The sequence below is a fragment of the Agelaius phoeniceus genome, chromosome 2 (genome assembly GCF_051311805.1).
Source record: "Agelaius phoeniceus isolate bAgePho1 chromosome 2, bAgePho1.hap1, whole genome shotgun sequence".
Taxonomy (NCBI): Eukaryota; Metazoa; Chordata; class Aves; order Passeriformes; family Icteridae; genus Agelaius; species Agelaius phoeniceus.
The window spans coordinates 91348941-91366999 of NC_135266.1; the positions used below are offsets into that span (position 1 = coordinate 91348941).

Sequence of the window (18059 nt, forward strand, 5' to 3'; positions counted from 1 at the left end):
TGAATTAACTTAATGTCTATGAGTCATCAGAAATTTATTGCATATGATAAGCATTCAAAAAAGAAGAAATAAATTATTCCTTACAGTAACAATTTCAAGAATTGTTTCTATATGTTGTCCATTTCTTTTCTACATTTTACTGTATTTATAAATTAATTTAGGGATGGTTGGAGTAATTCTACAGTTTATCTAGACACACAGAGACCATGCATATCAAGACATGAGCGTAATGGATCCCAGAAACCAGATATAATTTGATGAGTAACCAAAACTTGTTTTGTTGACTATCATAATGTCTAAAAAATTCACAGCACTCATAGACATGTATAATAATTCAGCACAGATCAATATGTCAATACAGATGCATTATCAATGCTACCAAAAAAAGTCATTAACCTATGACCATTTAGTCAAAGAATAATCTTTACTGTTTATTTTTATAACGCCTTTTTGTAATTAGAAGAGTCCCCATTAATTAGATCCACAGACTGCAGCAAATAGCACTCCTTCTGGCAGTGACAAATGGGATGAAATTTAACAAAACCAACTCCTGGATTCGACAGAGTGGGACAGAGTAATGCCAGGCACATGTACAAACTGGGAGAGGAGTCTGCAGAGCGCCCTGCAGGGAGGGCCCTGGGGGTGCTGGGGGCAGCAGCAGCTCAGTGAGAGCCAGCAGGGCACAGCCCAGAGGGCAGGAACCATGTCCTGGGGGCATCAAACACAGAGCACAGCCGGGCAGAGGGGGGATCATCCATCACCCGCTGTGCTCAGCGCTGCTGCGGCCTCACCCAGAGTGCTGGGAGCAGCTCTGGGCACCGCCACTCCAGAGGGGTGGGAAGGTCCTGCAGTGAGTCCAGAGAACAGCAAAGCTTGTGGAAGGGCTAGCAGGTGCATCCTGAGAGGGGTGGCTGAGGGCACTGGGCTTGTCTGCTTTGGAGAGCCAGGTGCTGAGGGTCAGCCTCCTTGCTTTCTGCAGCTCCCTGACAGGGGAAGTGCAGAGGGAGGTGCTGATCCCTTCTCGCTGGAATCCACTGACAGGACACATGGAAATGGCTCAAAGGAGCACTATGGGAGGTTCAGGCTGGGGGCTGGACATTGGGAAGCAGAAGAGTGGTCAGACACTGGAACAGGCTTGCTGGAAAGGTGGTTGATGCCCCAAGGTAGTCAGTGTTTAAGAGACATTTGATCAATGCCATTGACAAGATGCTTTAACTTGGTCAGCCCTGAAGTGGTCAGGCAGTTGGACCAGGTGATCATTGTAGGTCCCTTCCAACTGAAATAGTCTGTTCTATTAATTCTCTTCAAGATAGCTTCCTTATTTCTTGTATTCATTCTGAGAGATTTTACTTTTTTCCTCTTCATCACCTACAGTATTCTAGTGACTATCACATTTGTGACACATTCTTTTAAGACTTTCTAGTGGTGTTTGAGTTTATTTTAACCTCTAGTATGTCCTTGATTTCTGTAGATTCTGTTTGCTGATGGCACAGTGAGTAATAGCCCTGATTCTGGTCCTGTCCTACCCCCACCTACGGATGAAATATGGAGGAAAACTCCCTTAACAGAATCAGACCATTTATCTGAGACTAGCACAAAGAAAGGTAATATTTCTTGTGTTTTGGACAGATATAAACTTAGTAGGGCTGATGATACTTAGTAAAGAGCATATTTCTTTAGTCTGAAAATTCTGTCAATGTGAAAATGCAATTTTATCTGTACTCAGCTGCTGCACACTGCTATGTTACCTACATAGCAAATAATCTCTCTCCTACTCCAAATTTATTTTTCTTCTAACATGGTAGGACTCTAATAAGTAAAAGGTTGTGTAAGAACTTCATTGGTAGCAGAGTAAACACAAAGTCTTTTAAAAGAAATCCTTGTAGTGTTAAATCCTTACTTTTGTCTTACAGTTTTTAGTCTTTGTATTAAGAAATGCTTCTCTCACAGAGGATACATTTTTCTTTCTCACTCTGTGTATTCCAAGGCACCTACTATTGGTCATTATCAATTGGTTGTATGGACATGTGCTTGGTGGTAATATAGCCATTCTTATTGTATTTTGACTGAGAAAGAACTAAATAATGTTTACTTCATACCTCAGAGTGTAGTCCAAGATCACTGTCAGTATTACTTAGTACACAGAATAATTCTGACCTGTCATATTAACATAAAATTTATTGGAAATAGGTGAATAAAAATTGCTGCCAAAGAGAAAGGTGTCTCAAAAAGAGACTTTTTGAGTCAAGTCCAGTCCTTTTTCTTAGGATATTCCTTTAGATACCTGCAAAGATGAGAACAACTCTGACAAACCGTTTTCTAATATGAATTCTCAGTATCTCTGACTAGTGTATGTCCTTTATTCCTTGTCCTTTATTTATGATCAGTTTTTCACCTTCTCCCCTGCTTATTCTTGACAAATTTCTAGTAAAAGGTTTCATCTCTTTTTTGTCTCAGGGTGCTTTTTGCTAGATAATTGCTCTAAGTCTTTCAGCCTGCTCTCTGGACTACACTCTTGTCTTTTACATACACTTTGTCTATTTTTCCTGAATATGGGAGACAAGAGTTCTCTATAATATTCCTAATAAGATCTCTCCAATTGCCTTTCATAATGAGATCTTCATCCTTTTCTTCTGATGCACCATAGGACTGATGGCATTAGCATGCCATATACTTTTTCTGTAAGAAGCACATTAGATAAGGCTAGTTCAAGATCATGTCTTTGAGTAGCAGGAGTTGTAATTTTCTTCTAGCCTGTCAAATAGTTCATTTTGCAATTCTGTCAAAAGCAATGTTCACAAACTGAACTTTACTGGTTTTGTCTTTTGCCTTAGAGAATATCAAGTCTGATACAGAAATTTTTGTTTTTGCAGGAAAAGGCAGTGACAAGACATCAGTACCGTCACAGAAGTCTGATGAGTTTGAAAAGGCCAGTTCTACACAACCTAAGGCAGGAACCTGGATAACAACAACTCCATTAGGCATTCTAGTGGGCACAGAGGGTGCCACAAGAATGGATCTGAAGCCACTCTTAATGTATCAGGCCACGAATCCAGCTGATGGAATGGTATTAACTGCTTTGGTGTTACTGTAGCACTGTCTATAAGCTAAGAGACAGGGCTAGCAATCATAAGTTGCAGGATTTGTTCTTTTAAAACATCCTACAGGTTGTGTTATTACACTGTTAGAAATGCAGTAGCTTTAGATTTTGAAGCAAATGGAGTTCCTCTGTCTCTCAAGTAGATGACAATGTGGTAGGCAAGCTTCTTTAGTGCTTCAGTCCTGACCCCTTATATTGTTGGCGCTGCTGTCACAAGTATCACAGTGCCAATATAAATGAGTAGTCCTTCATTCTTTCAGATTATGACTGTACGAGAAGATGAAGTGATAATTGTTGAAAAGCCAGATGGTAACAAAGTAGTAGAACATGCTGATGGTACCAGGATAACAACTTTTTATGAAAAATGTGAAGACCTTTCTGTACCAGAGGGTAGTGTGGAAACAGGTAATATCTAAAGGGGAGCACTTACTTTTCTTGCACTTAATATTTTGTGAAGCAGAAAGTTGTCAAAATATATACTAAAAGTGGTTTATACCAGTAGCCTAGATAATAGATCCACTAGTGCAGTCTAGGCTTAGTTTGTTTACTTTCTTTCAGCAGTATATTCAGTGCAAAAATTATACTGTTGCAAGTAATTTAATTTCCTTCTTTCATACCTATATGGTCCTCCATCACCATGAGACCACAGTGCCAGGGTTTTAGTGATTTCATTGCCCTCTCTCCCCTGCCCTAATAATAACAAGGAAGCTTTGAGTTTTAACTGAAGAGGTATGAAAGGACCAAGGCATCCTTCTATTCCCCAGTGAAGCCATGGACTCACCAGCCTTGGAGATACTAAATATCTGAATATGGCTGTGGAAAATGGCCTGCCAAGAAAAGTGAAACTTGTATTTGCCTGAAATAAGGGGGGCTAAAGGTCATCTGTGACTCTTCTGGCTGGTGGTGTATTCTGTATGACTGCTTCATTTGCAAGACAAGTCCTGTCCTCCTTAATTAAAATGAAGGGGACATTTACTGTGTGGGTGTCTGGACTGTTCAAACACAGTGTAGGGAAAGACCATTATTGATTTTGCAGAAAATGTTCAGGGACATCTCCCTGTGGGATTTCAAAAGTCAAAATCCCTTGAACTGACCTATCTCTTCAATGGAAAGGCAATAACCAGATTAACATGCCTGTTATCATTTGTTTTCCAAGATTTGTGTTGTTGAATAGGAATTTCTTCACATTTTAGAGTTTGTATTACAGGCACAAAGAATTTCAGGGATCCAACTTGTATATTACAAATACGCAGATCATTATGGTTAGTACCATACTTGATACATTAGAGTGTACTTTCCTGGCCAGCTACAGATGGTTACAGATATTTTTTACTGTTGGGTTTTCCTATATTGAATTCACAGTCCAGAATTTAAAAGATTGCATATTGTTTACATAATGTAAAAATATGTGATAAAGGGTGCTATGAAGTTTATGAAGGTCTTGCACTGAAAAGATAAAGATCCAGAACTATGAGAGAAAAAGCAAATTGATTCCTAAGACATGTCCATGATTCTTGTGCTCCTGTCTCATTGTTCTGCATTAATTCTTAGATGAACTCTCAGAAGCCATCGCAAAGAAGCGCAAAGGTACACGAGTAGAGAATCCTGAGTTTGCTACTGTTATAACAAATTGTGAGGATGGTACCTGTTGTACTATCTTTGGAGATGGGACATCTATTGTAGCAAAGCCACAGGGAACATATCAGGTGGGAATTATTTTTTGTTTGTGACAGTGGCATTTAATCTCTGTGTTCCAAGTTCCCTGCCATTAGCAGCTCTCATCTTCATTACCTCCCTTCTCTGTAGTCTTCACTAGTCCCTATCTCTTCACTATTCCTCTATCTCTTTCATACTCTGGCAATGCTTAGATACTTGCTCACAAATGTACAGCGTATTTAAATCACAGTCTTAAATCTCCTGAAGTTAAATATCACAGACTGAGATAAGCCTACCTCTTGAACCTCATATTCCTTCTTTCTCCCCTTTAATTCCTCTAAAGTGGATGATTCAGCATTGAATGTCTGAAAGCTGTCTTCTTGATTTTTATCTGTTCTTCATTTTCACAGTATCTTTAAATTAAAATTTTCACCTTTGAGGATTGAACCTCTTCCCTTTTTGCTGTCATAGGTTTTACCCAGAAAGGGAGGCTTTCTTTTCTTTGATGAAGATTGCTCAGCAGTTTATAGCCATGAAGCTTATGATTTCAGCAGCAAGGAAGAAGAGAAACAAGCAGGGAGATACATTATGAAACACACTTCCAGCACTATTTGTGAGATGATGGATCATGAAGGAAATACTTTCAAGGTAAAATACATGGAAGAAAACAAGTTTCTGCATTCTATTATAAACTTCTCTCAAAGTCAAATTGTAACCTTGTAATATTTAAAGTAGCCAGAATCAGGTCTCTGATATCTTCTTGACTGTGTGATGGATATTCTTTTTTTATATTTATCCCTCTTTAGAGAGACTGAAACAGAACACATGGTGTACAATTTAGCTCACCTTTAATTAGCATGATTTGTACTATAGCAAATAATCAGCTCTGCAAGTGAGGATTAAAAATTAGGTGGTGTCAGATTCAGTTAGTGGACTGTGCTTTGAATCACCCTTATTTAAATTGGATCTTGAAAAAGCCATTATTATTCCTTTTTAGGTCATTCTTGGTTATCTTGCTTATTCAAACAAGAATGTTAATGTTACCTTAGTTAATAAGCACATAGTATTTTCAAGAAGGAAAATACTGTAGAAGTTCACTCAGTAGGTATACAGCAATGTCTGTCTTGACTATTACAGTTACCTGGCTTGACCAGTGAGTGAGTATTTTTGTGTAACAGTCCTTGGGAATTTATTAAATACCAGCATGTGATATTAGTATTTATGATACAGCATGTCTTTCAAGAAATGGTATGGGGGTTTTACTGTCCTGTCAGTTTTCCTCTTTATTTCTTTTTCCTGTGAGTTTCCAGTCACTCATTGTGAAATGTGTTTTTCTGTCTCTTTCACTGGACTAGGCTAAGTTAAAGTTCTCCAGCAAGTCACTGTTTTAAAAGTATCTTTTAACTCAAGTAATTTCACATAATTTCTGCTATAGGTCCTGGCTGATGGCAGCACAGATGTGTGTGTTCCCAGCAGTGGCTCTGATGACAAGGAGGACAGGAGTTCAGCAGCAGATGATGTTAACAAACCTATCACTGATAATGAGCATGTCCCCAGGTAAACTGCATTGCATTCATAGGTTAACACTTTTCTTCATAGTATTTTACAGAGTTCAGGGATTTGTGCTCCCTTTGCTCAGTACTCTGTATTTGTACATTTGATGCCATCATGCTGGAGTTCTGCTCTCTTGATAGAGCCCCATTCCTATGTTTGGCTGTGCAGGTTTTTCATCATCTCTGCGGATGGTTCTGGAACGGAGCTCCTGCGAACAAAGGATGTACACGAGTATATGGCTGAGGCCTGCAGTGATCCTGCCACTGCAGTCCTGCAGGATCTTGTACAAGAACAGCCAGGTAGAAAAGGTTTCTTCTCTGACAGACTACTAATAGAAAGAATTGAAAAGTTCCAAAACTCTTATACAGGCAGGAAATGTTTTTACCCTTGTAAATAAGTGTCCACACTTCTAGGAGTGAAAGAAAGGAGTTTAGGGGAAAACTCTGGGAAGCAGAGAATTAACTGAAGGACACTGTTAAGGGATAAGTGAACTAACAAATGGCATATCTTTATCCACTCTCAGTCACAGAAATAAAAGTGATTACCAACTAAATATATTCTTTGTGTTTATAATTTAAAAAGCTGAATGTATCCAGTCTCCATTAGTGATGTAGCAGTGAGGAGAATGATGCCCTGATGTTGACCTTTAGGCTGTCTATTGGAAAGGATACACATTAAAAAGCTGAAAAAACATGACTGGAATAGCCAATACTACATGGAACCAACCACCATGTAGTAGCAATGCAAGAAATTATGTCCTGGAATTGTTGGTTGTCATTGTAGAGGTAATTAGATCTGCTGTGTTTCTATAAAAGACACTCTGGTGTAACAGGTAGTTGCTAACAAAAAAATGTCTTTAAAAGAGAAGAAAGTATGGTTCCCCTGGATATGAGAGGATGATAAGTTAAGTTTGCTTCAAGCCATAAAGTCCTAAGACATATTTCTCATAGATTTATGTCATAAGCATATGACATAAAACAGCTTTCCCACTTACTACTCTTATAAAGTGTGACACATTTTTAAATGTACTTTTATTCACACAAATGAGTGGTTCCCCATTGCAGAAACCAAATGAAGTCATTATGCTGTGGGAAAAAAGAAAAAAGAAGGGACATGGAGGGAGTCAGAAAAATGCAGAAGATGAAAAGATCAGAAAGATGGAGAGGATACATACCCAGTCAAAATCCCAGTCAAAAAAATTTACTTACAACCAGCAATCGTTTGTAATAGTAGCACATCTGATTTTCCAGACTTCCTGCTCCACCTTTCACAATACTGGCTCTATTTGCCTTTACAGCAAAGTTTCACAACTTTGTATCATTGTGACAAAGTACCTCAGTGGTGATATCCATTTTGAAGGTCACCCGTAGGATGGATCATAGTAGATTAAGTAATTTTTGGGTTGGGCTGGAAAAAATATTTTGAAGAACATTAAAATTTATTCTAACAATACAAATAAATCATCTCTAAGGGAATCCATCCAGTGATCAGGGCATGAAGTATAAAATACAGTGAAGAATTACGCATGTTCTGAATATGTTGTACTACTTCTGAGATTAGTATTCAGTACTCATGGGTCAATGCTGTGCTCTTCCTTGTTTGGGCCAATCCCCACACTATACAAGCGAGCTGTTAACCAAGAATCAAAGCAAGTAGCATAAGCAATTTATTGTTAAAAATGGGCTGAGTAAGCTGAACTTGTACCACTATTCTATAATCAACACAGGGATCTGATATTATCTGTAGCCATGGATACAAGGACTTTTATCTGTTAGTAATAAGATTTTTTTTTTAGATAGGTGTTTTTTTCTGTAGGTCTGAGACACTTTTTTTTTTTTAATTTGAACTGGTTCTTAGCAAAATGTGTCTCTAAACCAGGTGTTTTAAGTATTACTGTCCTCCGGCCTATGGCTGAAGCATCCCCTTGGGTAATGAAGAAAGAACCAGAGAGTATTGTTCCTCCATATCTACAGCCAAAGACTCAGGAAGAATCTTCTCCTCGTGAGGTATAATTGTTTCAAAACTGTCTTTTCATGTTAAAGCAATAGATGTTTGTCTCTGTGGGGATATGAAGCTCTAAACAGTGTGAATGTTAAATTCAATTTATTAAGCAGACAGAGCAAATGGTAGGCTGTGTCAGGGAATGTATGGTCCCAGTCTTTTACACTTAGTGAAGGGATTAGCAATTTTAAGGAGAGTTTATCTTAGCAGATGAAGATGGTTTAGGATAGATAAATTGTTCCCAGGAATCTACTGGCTTTATTGTCTAGGTCTGTGACATGCCTTTCAACTGAGACATATTGCCAATAAGTGCATTTTTGGGTTTTGATCTTTTTGTTTGCTCCTCTCTGTTCAGGGGGAGATCAAAGGTCCCCTAGTGAGAAGGTGTGCCTGGAAGGGTCTCAGCATTGGAGAAGCACGTGTGTCCTTGCCAGACCCTGTGCGAAAATGTCCCAAAAAACTGCAGATCCGCCAGCTATTCCAGTATAAGCCACTCTGTGATGAACTGAGAGAAAAACTGCATCTTTCCCTCAAGGTAGTTCAACCACATTTATTCATTCTTCCAGTAAGCAATAGAGAACAAACAAGTAGACAAATTGGGTGTGATAAATGTGAAGTATATACCTGAGAAAAATCTACTATGCTTGAAGAACAATTATTTCATACACAGACAGGTGCTGTAAGTGTTTTTCTGAAAAAGTTCAATTGTTTCATTTACCTCTTATGAAACCTAGTTTTCTGAGCAAATACATGAGATCCAATCCAGCATACATGACAGACAGTACTCTAACATATAATTTCCTTGCTGTCAATATTGATAACTGTTACTTCACTTTTATTTTGCTTAGGGTTTGTTTTCCTTCAAAAAGCCTTAAGAATTTAAATCTATAAAGCTGAACAAGAATTTCTAGCTCACCATAATTCTGCAAGTAACTTGGTCACTGAGACACTGAGACACACTCTGGTCTTGGTTATGTATTTTTTTCATAAATCAGTGTAGAACATTTCCAGGTTTCAGTCTGAGTTTGTTACTCTATCCATGTCTAGGAAATAGCTGTGTAGCCTTCTGACAAGGTTTGTGGTCATCCCTCCTTAGTGACTCGCTCACAGCAGGGTCCAAGCTGGACCTCCTGTGCCAGTGTTCTGAGATGGTGTCCAAAAGGGACCAGCTTTGCCCTTCTCACTGTTGGTGTAAAACATTCCTTTATTTAATTCACATTGTGAAGATGCTCTTAGAAGAGATTTTAGAGTCAAAACCCCATTATTAATTTGGAATTAGAGAATAACAAAATATATGTGTCCTGTAATTTATTCATTTAAACTATTTTGATAATGGCATTGCAGACTGAATTTGTAAGTTAACAGCATGTGACATGTGTGAAGGTAGTAGTATATTGTAGCCATTTATATAATTTTTTCCCCACATTACATTTCAAAGAAAACATGCTTGCAATAGAAAAATATTGACAGCTGGCCAGCCCAGACATGTTTGGGATATTCAAGTCAATCAGAATGAAATGTTACCAGTTTTTCAGTCTATAAATATATTAAAATTATTCTTTAATTTGCATACTGATCTTTCAAAGGCAAACAGTGTAAGAAAAGTTCCACACCAAAATGGCAAGGGAAGTCTATTAATCACCCAGATTGTTGATTTTTAGAGAAAGATGAATGCTGTTTATTACACTGGGAAGGAAGAACTGCAATTACTAGCACTGAAAAAACAGTTGCAACAATTGCATAAATGTGCAATGAAAATACCCTCATTGCTCATAAATCAATATTTAATTAATTCTTTTTTCTTCCAGAATGAAGTGTCTTAAATCTTTAGCCTCACCTTCACTTTGTCAGAGCAAAATCAAGATTTGAGGAAAATATTCTGCCTTTCTCCATCTCCTATAAGATTAAAGAGATATAAACAAGTGAAAAAGAACTGGTGTGGGAAACATTTGTTTCTACAAACCTGTCTGTTAGTAAAGTTCTGTACTGCATGTAGCTTTCTGGCAGAGTGGTGTGTTTAAAACCCTTTTTTCTATCCAACTGATTTAAAGAGATGTGGGAAAAGAAATGTGCTTCTTTTCTGTAGCAGTTGGAATGATTATGTCAATGTAAATATCTATTTTAAGCCTACATCTGCATCTTTATTCGTCTTTTTCATTGTTCCACCAGGAATATATAGAGAACATCTTAAAGCAGGAAAATGAGCTGGAAGAGATTAATGTGAAAGAACCAAGAACAGAAGAGGAAAAGGAGAATGCTGCAACTCTCCTTGAACAGGTTACAGTGAGAAATTTTTAAGTATTTCTTTCAACAAAATCCTTGTATTGCATTGGAAGTGTGAGCCTTGAAGCACATTATCCATTAATAAACCAGCAAATGTCAGAGCAGCACAGAGCCAGTTCTGGTGGAGATTAATGGTAAAGCAGAGCTACACTCAGCCTTCAGCTGGTCTGAATTCAGCTGGGCACTGCTGCCATTTGGGGAAGCAATGCTCAAAACAGTTCAAGAGTTCTACTGAATGATATGTTCCCAAACACACAGACCAAAATTACTTTCCAGTAATTTACTTTTTTTAATATCCCCTAACATCAGGGTGAAAATGTTTCCAGTCTGTTGTCATTGCACATGGGAGACTTTTATTTCAACCACAGCCACTTCCACTTCCATAGTAAGAATTTAAACCCTGCTTTTGGGATAATACAAAAACAGTCTGGAGGAATATTGTTATTACTGCTGAGCAGCATTTTGTTTTTTTTAAATATAATCTGTGAATTTTCATGGATAATTAGAACACAAAAAGAAAAAGGAGAGAATAGGTAATGGGAAAGGTGGGTAAATAAAAGAGGATCACAGCTTTTCTGGGAAAAGGGACAAAGAAATGATCTGTCAGTAATTCCATCTGCATCTATCCTCTAGGCAGACATTTATTTACTTCAATGAGACCCAGGTGCTGAACCTCACATGCTGCTCAGATCCAGTGAACTTGTCTAGTGACTAATTCTTGTTGATTGTCCTGGCTACCTTCAGTACCTTCATTTCCAGTTACAAATTTCACATTGGACAACTCTTTTGTGAGCAGCAGTCTCAGTGTGCACCTGCTGTGACCCAGGAATCAGTGTCACATTGCTCCCAAGTCTCCAATAGCTCTATTACAACCCAGACTGCCTGGTCAGGAGCTCTGATTTCCAGTTAACTGCTTCAGAGACAGCAGGAGAATAAAGGAAACACTTGAGAGCCTCTTAACCCTCATTCACTTTACTGTAAGCCAGCCACATGAGATCTCCTCAGTAACAAAGCCTGCAAATTCCTGAACACATTTCCCATTTGACTTGTTGGGATTCTAAGTTTAATACAAGATAAGTATATCTTGTTCAGATTTTTTTGCCAAAGGATTTCAGTTTGATTAGGAATTAGCTTAGTTGACCTAATAAAATGTAAGCATATAAAATACAAAGCTATCTATGCAGTGGGTCATCAAGGAGACAAATGCCTGTTTAGAACAGGGAAATTGTACTTCATATCCTTTTTTCCCAGCGTATGTTTTCTGACACACTGAAATACCTGACAATGTGACCACAAGAATGGGGATAACAAGATAGCACTTGTTAATAATATAAATCCTCTGAATAAGATGTTGTTGTGAATTTTATTTCTCATGTAGTCACAGTTATTCCTTCTTCATTGCAGTCCCTCCCTCACTGGAAGAAATCAACTGAAAAGCTCAGTGATAGAGGTAATAAAAATTTGAATACCTGTACTTTTAAAATTAAAAATATCATAATAAGTTTAAAAGTATTGTACTATTATTTTTAAAGAGGCAATATAAAGGTGAATTCATCTATGTACTATGTACGTGCTTCTGTGTGACTCTTACAGGTGATTAGGACTTCTTAGCATCAGTGATCCAGTATGTCTGAAAAATAATTCCTGGTTTTAGGCATGTGTATTTGACATTTTCATGTAGTGAGTTTTCTTAGGTGTAAGAACTATGACAATACTTGGCTATTTTTATGCAAGTAACAACTTTTCAGACAAGTTTTTCAAAGCAACTAAGTAAATCCTAGTTATTTATTACACTTCAAAATCTAATCTCAACCCATCACATCACATTTGTACATCAAGATGTACAAATAAAAGTTATCTCTTATAAAAGCCCATAACCCTTTTCTGTAGAAAAATTCATTACATTCTATCCCCTTGTGATGCTCATCTTTAAAGTGTTATTTTCCTTGTCAAGAATATTTCTACTTGTCAAAAACGTCATACTGTGCAAAATAAACAGAAACTGCTGCAACAAATGCTTGCTGAACAGTTTCCTCTTAAATGGAGCTGCAATTTTAATGTAGTATTGCTAATGAAGAAGATAGTGGGAAAGAAAAGCTCTTTGAAACATGTAAAAATGGAAAAAGATGAAAAATAAAATCATGTTTTATGGTGAAGAAGCTGACCAAAAAAAACCCCACATTTTGAAGTTTGAACTCATGTAATTCCCAGAACACTAAGAGATATTGTCATAGTCTAATAGGATCATATCTCTCAAATACTCACATCTCCTAAACTTCACCACAGAAAATTGTTTTTAGACAAGGAAATTTCTTTGGACCCATGATTTAGCTTCAAAGTATAAAGTAAACAACACACTTTATAAAATATGTCAGAGGACAGGGCAACTCTTTAATAAAGCCCCAGAGCTGGTCACAATATTAAATGTGGAAAGGCTGGCATTTCTCCATTATATATATTGAACTAGCAGTTCCTTCCATGAGAATGTTGATTATGGCTGCTTCGCAGCCTCAATTAAGCACAAGCAAGCTTAAGCAAGCTAAATGTAATAAGGGTCCCTGAAAGCCCACATTATTTTCTTCATCTGTAGATAAAGACCTCAGAGCACCCCAGTTAGAGAGTGGCTGAATGTCAGCAACTTTTCCTATTCACAGGTATTTGTATCTTGAAAGAATGTAAAAATATGTCAGGAAATACAGGGTGGGAGTGTGAACCTAATCTGCTTCTTCTCCTTTCAATATTGAATTCAATTTCTTATCTGTTAATGCTCTGATCTTGATTTTGGAATGAAGTTCTTTCTGCCTTTTCCCTCACAGTAACAAAGATTCTGTTAGGTTTCCATAAAGTGGCAGAAAGATGCATTTAAAAAAATATCCTTTGATGGTTTTTTTCGTAACCCGTGCAGCAGGGCAAGCCCATTCAGCAATGCCCTTCCCCTTGCAGCCCGTGTGAGCCAGCTGTATGAGCAGGCAGTGGCTCCTCCTGCCCAGGATCACACAGGGAAGGCAAGCACTGCACACAGACAGGACCAGCAGCACAGGTAGGACAGAGCAGCAAGGACTGGTGCAAATGGAAATAACACAAAGGGTGAAGCCAAGCACGCTGTGCTTTACTGACTGTCATTAAGGGCTGGAATCTACATCCCTAGATACATATGGCAACGTTTTACTGTCTTGTCCTGTGATTATTTTGTCCCTCTATGGCTCTCTTTCCATATCTGAAAGATAATTCAAAGTTTGTTGGGAAAAGATTTTGCATATTTCTTGGATTGAATGATCTAATAAAAATGCAGATATGAGCAAACACTTTTGTGCAAACCATACAAGTCTGAGTCAGATGCCACCTGAAGTGTTTACATAACATACTCTCATGAAAAGCATTTTCTTTCCAGCGTTATCTTGTAAATATTTTTATATTTATAGAAGACTACTAGTTTTCTCATTCCCACTACTCTCTCTTTTTTTCTTCTGGGTGATTCAGTCCAGAAGGAGTAAAATCCAAGTGGAAAAGCAAACTGGAAGAGACCAGGTAATAATATTAGTAGGATCAAGTTCTTTTATGAGCCAGCTTAATCTGCTTTTGTAAAGAATGTTACTGATTTCACCAGGTCTCGGGTGATGGTGCAATGCCTTGCCTGCAAATAATGTGGTATTTTCTGCTCAACAGAAATGCTGAAAAAGTGGTTTGAGTCTCTTTCTTTTGTCTTTTTTTTCTCCCCAAACCCAGCAGCATTACTATTAACTTACACTATGCAAACCAAGGCTGAAGCAGAAGCCCTTTGTTTTCTTTTCTGCTTCTGCCACTAGTGTAGAAAATACCGTATATTAATATTTTCAAATGCTGATGCTTTAGGTTAAGATTCAGGTATTCCACAAATAAAAGCTGATTTTTTCAAATAGAACCCCAGACATATCTCACATGGTGGTGCTTCAAAGCTTCTCTAGGCAAAACTGTCCCAGCTCTCTCAGCCTCTACTCACATGAAAGGTCTTCCAAACCCTTAATCATCTTTGTGGCCCTTTTGTGCACCAGACAGGTCAAAAGTGGACACAGCACGTGAGGCTTTCCATATTGCTTCTTAATTATTTCTGATTTGCATGAGATAAAAAAGTCTTTTAGAATTTCAGAGTTACATTTTCATATAGCATTTCACACTGTTTTGGATCCTATAAAAAAAATAATTTTAATATATAAATCTGAGCAGTCAGCACCCAAGAACATCATGTGCAATTCTGGCTCTAAAACCAGTGTTTAAACTCTCAGTATAATTAAGACTGATCATTTTATAGCTGATATTAGACCCTGCTGCAAGTCAGTGAAATTCTAATAGTGTAAAACTGGGCTATATCAAGCTGAAAATATGACTGATCTTTACTCTGGTCAACCTTACCTTCAGAGGTTTGAACGGCTTCTTCTGTATCCACAGAGCCATCAAGTCTTTCTGTGATAAAATAATGACATTAGATGAGTTTTGTCTTCAAAATTTTAGCAATGCATCTGGAATACCAATTCTTAGCTTGAAGTGTTTGTTGGAAGGTTGGAAAGACACCAGTGGCAGTCCCAGACATGTTCCATGAGGTTCAGAGAAATGGAGTATGTTCTGAGGAGGAGCTCCTCATAGCAGGCAGCTCGCTGTCTGTGTGCATTCTGACCAGTCAATTCTTAATTCACCTCCAAGAAAATAGCCAATTACAAGACTATTACTTCATGTGATGAACCAGGGAAGAAAATGCCACTTGCCTTTACCAAATCCATTTCTTGATGCACAATACTGAAAAACAAGATGAACTCAGTTATAATGCTTTTTTTCTTTCTTTTCCTTACCAACAATGTGAAAAATATCCCTAGGAAAGAACTGGATAAACAGAAAACTTTATTCGCAGCACTGATAAATGGAATTTTTGCTCCGTATTTTGAATCTGAATTTGGCAAAAACTTCTACCAACAAAAGGTAACGCAGCTGAAAACTGGATAAAGTCTGTTAGGCCAACTAGTATCTCCCATGCTCCCAAAGACAATTTTGGGTTTATATCTCAACAAACCATTACAAAAGACAACCGTGGCAGATGAAGATGGTATATGTTCACTGATAACAAACTCTATAAAATTCCTTACATAAACTCTGGAGAGAGCCTGATTCAGAGCAAAGCTCAGCCTCAGGATTTTTTTACTTACCCCTCAAGCTCCTCTCCTTGCTTATTAGAAAGGGAATAAGTAAAACTAACACTCCTAATTTAGAGGTGATCTTGGGGGCTTTTTTACTGGTAAATGCTGTAAGTGCATAAAGCCTACTCAGAAATGTAGGTTGTAATCTGATGTAACTATTTCTATCTCTTTTATAAGTCACCACTTTGTTTCTGCTTATTTGTTTCCTTTGCATTCCTTTTTTAAAATTTTTTTCCTTTCTTTTTTCTGCAAGGGGAGGAAGGTGTCTGCTGTCTGGTTTTCCTAGGTGTTTAGTTGCAAAACCTAAGCCCTCTTTCTTCTCTTCCTCCAGTTTCCTGATTTGGAAGCAATGTCTAAGGAACTTCCTCCACTTCAAAAAGAAACATGTGAGACTTGGCCTCTGAGGCTGATAAGAGAACCCAGTGGAGGTAATTGACTGTCTGGCATCAGTTTTGTATCTTCTTCAGGAGGAAGAAGCCCTTGCAGACATCACTGAATGTGGAAGAACCATCAGCTTTGGATGCTAAGCTGAAGAATTGTGCTATGAATGAGAATTGGACAGATGAAAAATGCTCAAGAAACTTGAATGGAATAAATAATAGTTAGGGGTGGGTGAGCAAGAGCCAAGGAGGCCAAGTTTAGAAAATAACTAGTATGACTGTAGGAAAAATATGGGAGATTTATTTCTGAAACTCAGTGGTAAGAGGGAACTGGTGCAAAAGCAATATGGACTAGGAAACATTCAGGCTAAAGATAGACTGGAGGACATAGGAGGAAAGCAGTGACTCCATGACAGGAAGCAGGGAAAGAGGGATCATTATCTAAGCTTCAGCTTTTCAGATCTGAGAGGAATATTTCAGTTCTGTTTAAAAAGCAGCCTGACAAGTTACTGAAATTATACAGTGAGATTAAAAGTCATACACAGCAAAGATTCATATCAGGAAAATAGTCCTCTGTGGGGCTTTATCAGACCCCCACTAATTCCCATATTTCCTCATTTTCAATCACCATAAGAGCTGTGCAGGATTTTCTTTTAGTCCTTTAGGGCTTATAGCTCAGTTAGCCAGAGAACAAGAAATGACTAATCACACAATAGGCATTTTTGAGATCCCTGTGGCCCAGTAGACAAAACGTTGCATGCAGAATTTCCCAGCCTCTCGTGGTTTTGTAGCAGCATTCCAAGACTGTGTAAATTAAAGTACTAAAGACTGATGTTGTTTTTCACATGTTTATGAAAAGGATTTTGATCATAAAAAACACTTGACTCAGTGTTCCATTATTTTCCCTTTAGCAGTTGAATTTCTTGATACCACAAGTGAATCATCACTTTCATGTGGCCTTCCCCTGCAGGATCCTTCCAAACAAGATGATGGTTCCAGCAGCACAACAGGTACACCTGCCTTCCAGAACATAGCTGGAGCAGCTCGGTATCTTTTTATAACTTCTGACACAATATTTGCAATATGAATTTCAATCCATCTGTCACTTTTTCATGCTTTTGGAAATCTTTCCCTTCCAGACCAGGCTGAGGGAGCAGAAGAGACAGCCTTTCAACAGAAAGTTCCAAGTCTGATGGTGGATGTTACAGGACAGACAAGAAAAGAGAGAGTAATATTACCATCATGCCTTCAGGGGAAAAAACCAAACACCATACCAAATAAAAAGGTAAAAAATAACATTTTTCTTGTCAATATTCATGTCCTCTGAGTGACCTCTTTTCCATAAAATCTTCACCCTGGAGCAATGCTGGCAGATATTTTGAATGTATTTACTGTAACATGGCTGTTGCAATTTATTTATGTTTACTGGCAATTCTAGAAGTACCTTTCCTCTCAACTGCTAGGAAAAACTCATTCTGCATCAGGCACCTACATGAAAGCTCTGTTTCCAAAAGAGCAGAGCTTTCCCCATTTTCCCTGAGACACCTCAATGGCTTCATGCATCTGAGAACTCAAACCAGTATAAATTTCCAGACAGTATTTAAAGTGCTGCTTAAGTTTTTACTCACTTAGGATGTCTTTTTGTAATTCTTCAGGGTGAGTGGACAGAGGTTAAATATAGGTTAAGTAATTCTCTACCTGACTTAATGGCCACCAACTTTGTCTCATATTTTGTTTGCAAAGATAGAAGATCCTGCCTCAGGAAAGGTCAGCACATCTTCTCTTGCAACAAGACAGGATCTTACCAAATTCCATCTCATCCCACCTAGAGTGATATTTGGAGTGCTAAAGGAAGGCTGCACCTATGCAACCAGTGTAACCATGAAGAATGTTGGTGTGAACTTCTCAAGGTTAGTTTGA

General features: G+C 38.0%; 1 protein-coding gene across 3 annotated transcripts in view; it reads left to right on the top strand.

Moving 5' to 3' along the window:
* Positions 1 to 18059, top strand: part of SPAG17 (sperm associated antigen 17) — an 86151-nt gene that overhangs the window by 64613 nt on the left and 3479 nt on the right. Inside the window, exons 27-44 of one of the 3 annotated variants that reach the window (XR_013181015.1) lie at positions 1472 to 1604; positions 2874 to 3067; positions 3361 to 3505; positions 4652 to 4806; positions 5228 to 5404; positions 6192 to 6313; positions 6479 to 6609; positions 8189 to 8316; positions 8667 to 8846; positions 10481 to 10588; positions 11999 to 12044; positions 13538 to 13634; positions 14075 to 14122; positions 15442 to 15544; positions 16091 to 16187; positions 17051 to 17149; positions 17279 to 17424; positions 17887 to 18049. Coding sequence is in view for 2 of the 3 variants with exons in the window: in XM_077174241.1 (XP_077030356.1) it covers positions 1472 to 1604; positions 2874 to 3067; positions 3361 to 3505; positions 4652 to 4806; positions 5228 to 5404; positions 6192 to 6313; positions 6479 to 6609; positions 8189 to 8316; positions 8667 to 8846; positions 10481 to 10588; positions 11999 to 12044; positions 13538 to 13634; positions 14075 to 14122; positions 15442 to 15544; positions 16091 to 16187; positions 17051 to 17149; positions 17279 to 17424; positions 17883 to 18049 (2276 nt within the window). In the remaining variant the exon portion in view is untranslated. Of the gene's footprint in view, positions 1 to 1471; positions 1605 to 2873; positions 3068 to 3360; positions 3506 to 4651; positions 4807 to 5227; positions 5405 to 6191; positions 6314 to 6478; positions 6610 to 8188; positions 8317 to 8666; positions 8847 to 10480; positions 10589 to 11998; positions 12045 to 13537; positions 13635 to 14074; positions 14123 to 15441; positions 15545 to 16090; positions 16188 to 17050; positions 17150 to 17278; positions 17425 to 17882; positions 18050 to 18059 lie in introns of those variants that run through there. The other 2 variants (XM_077174241.1, XM_077174240.1) reach the window with 2 other exon arrangements.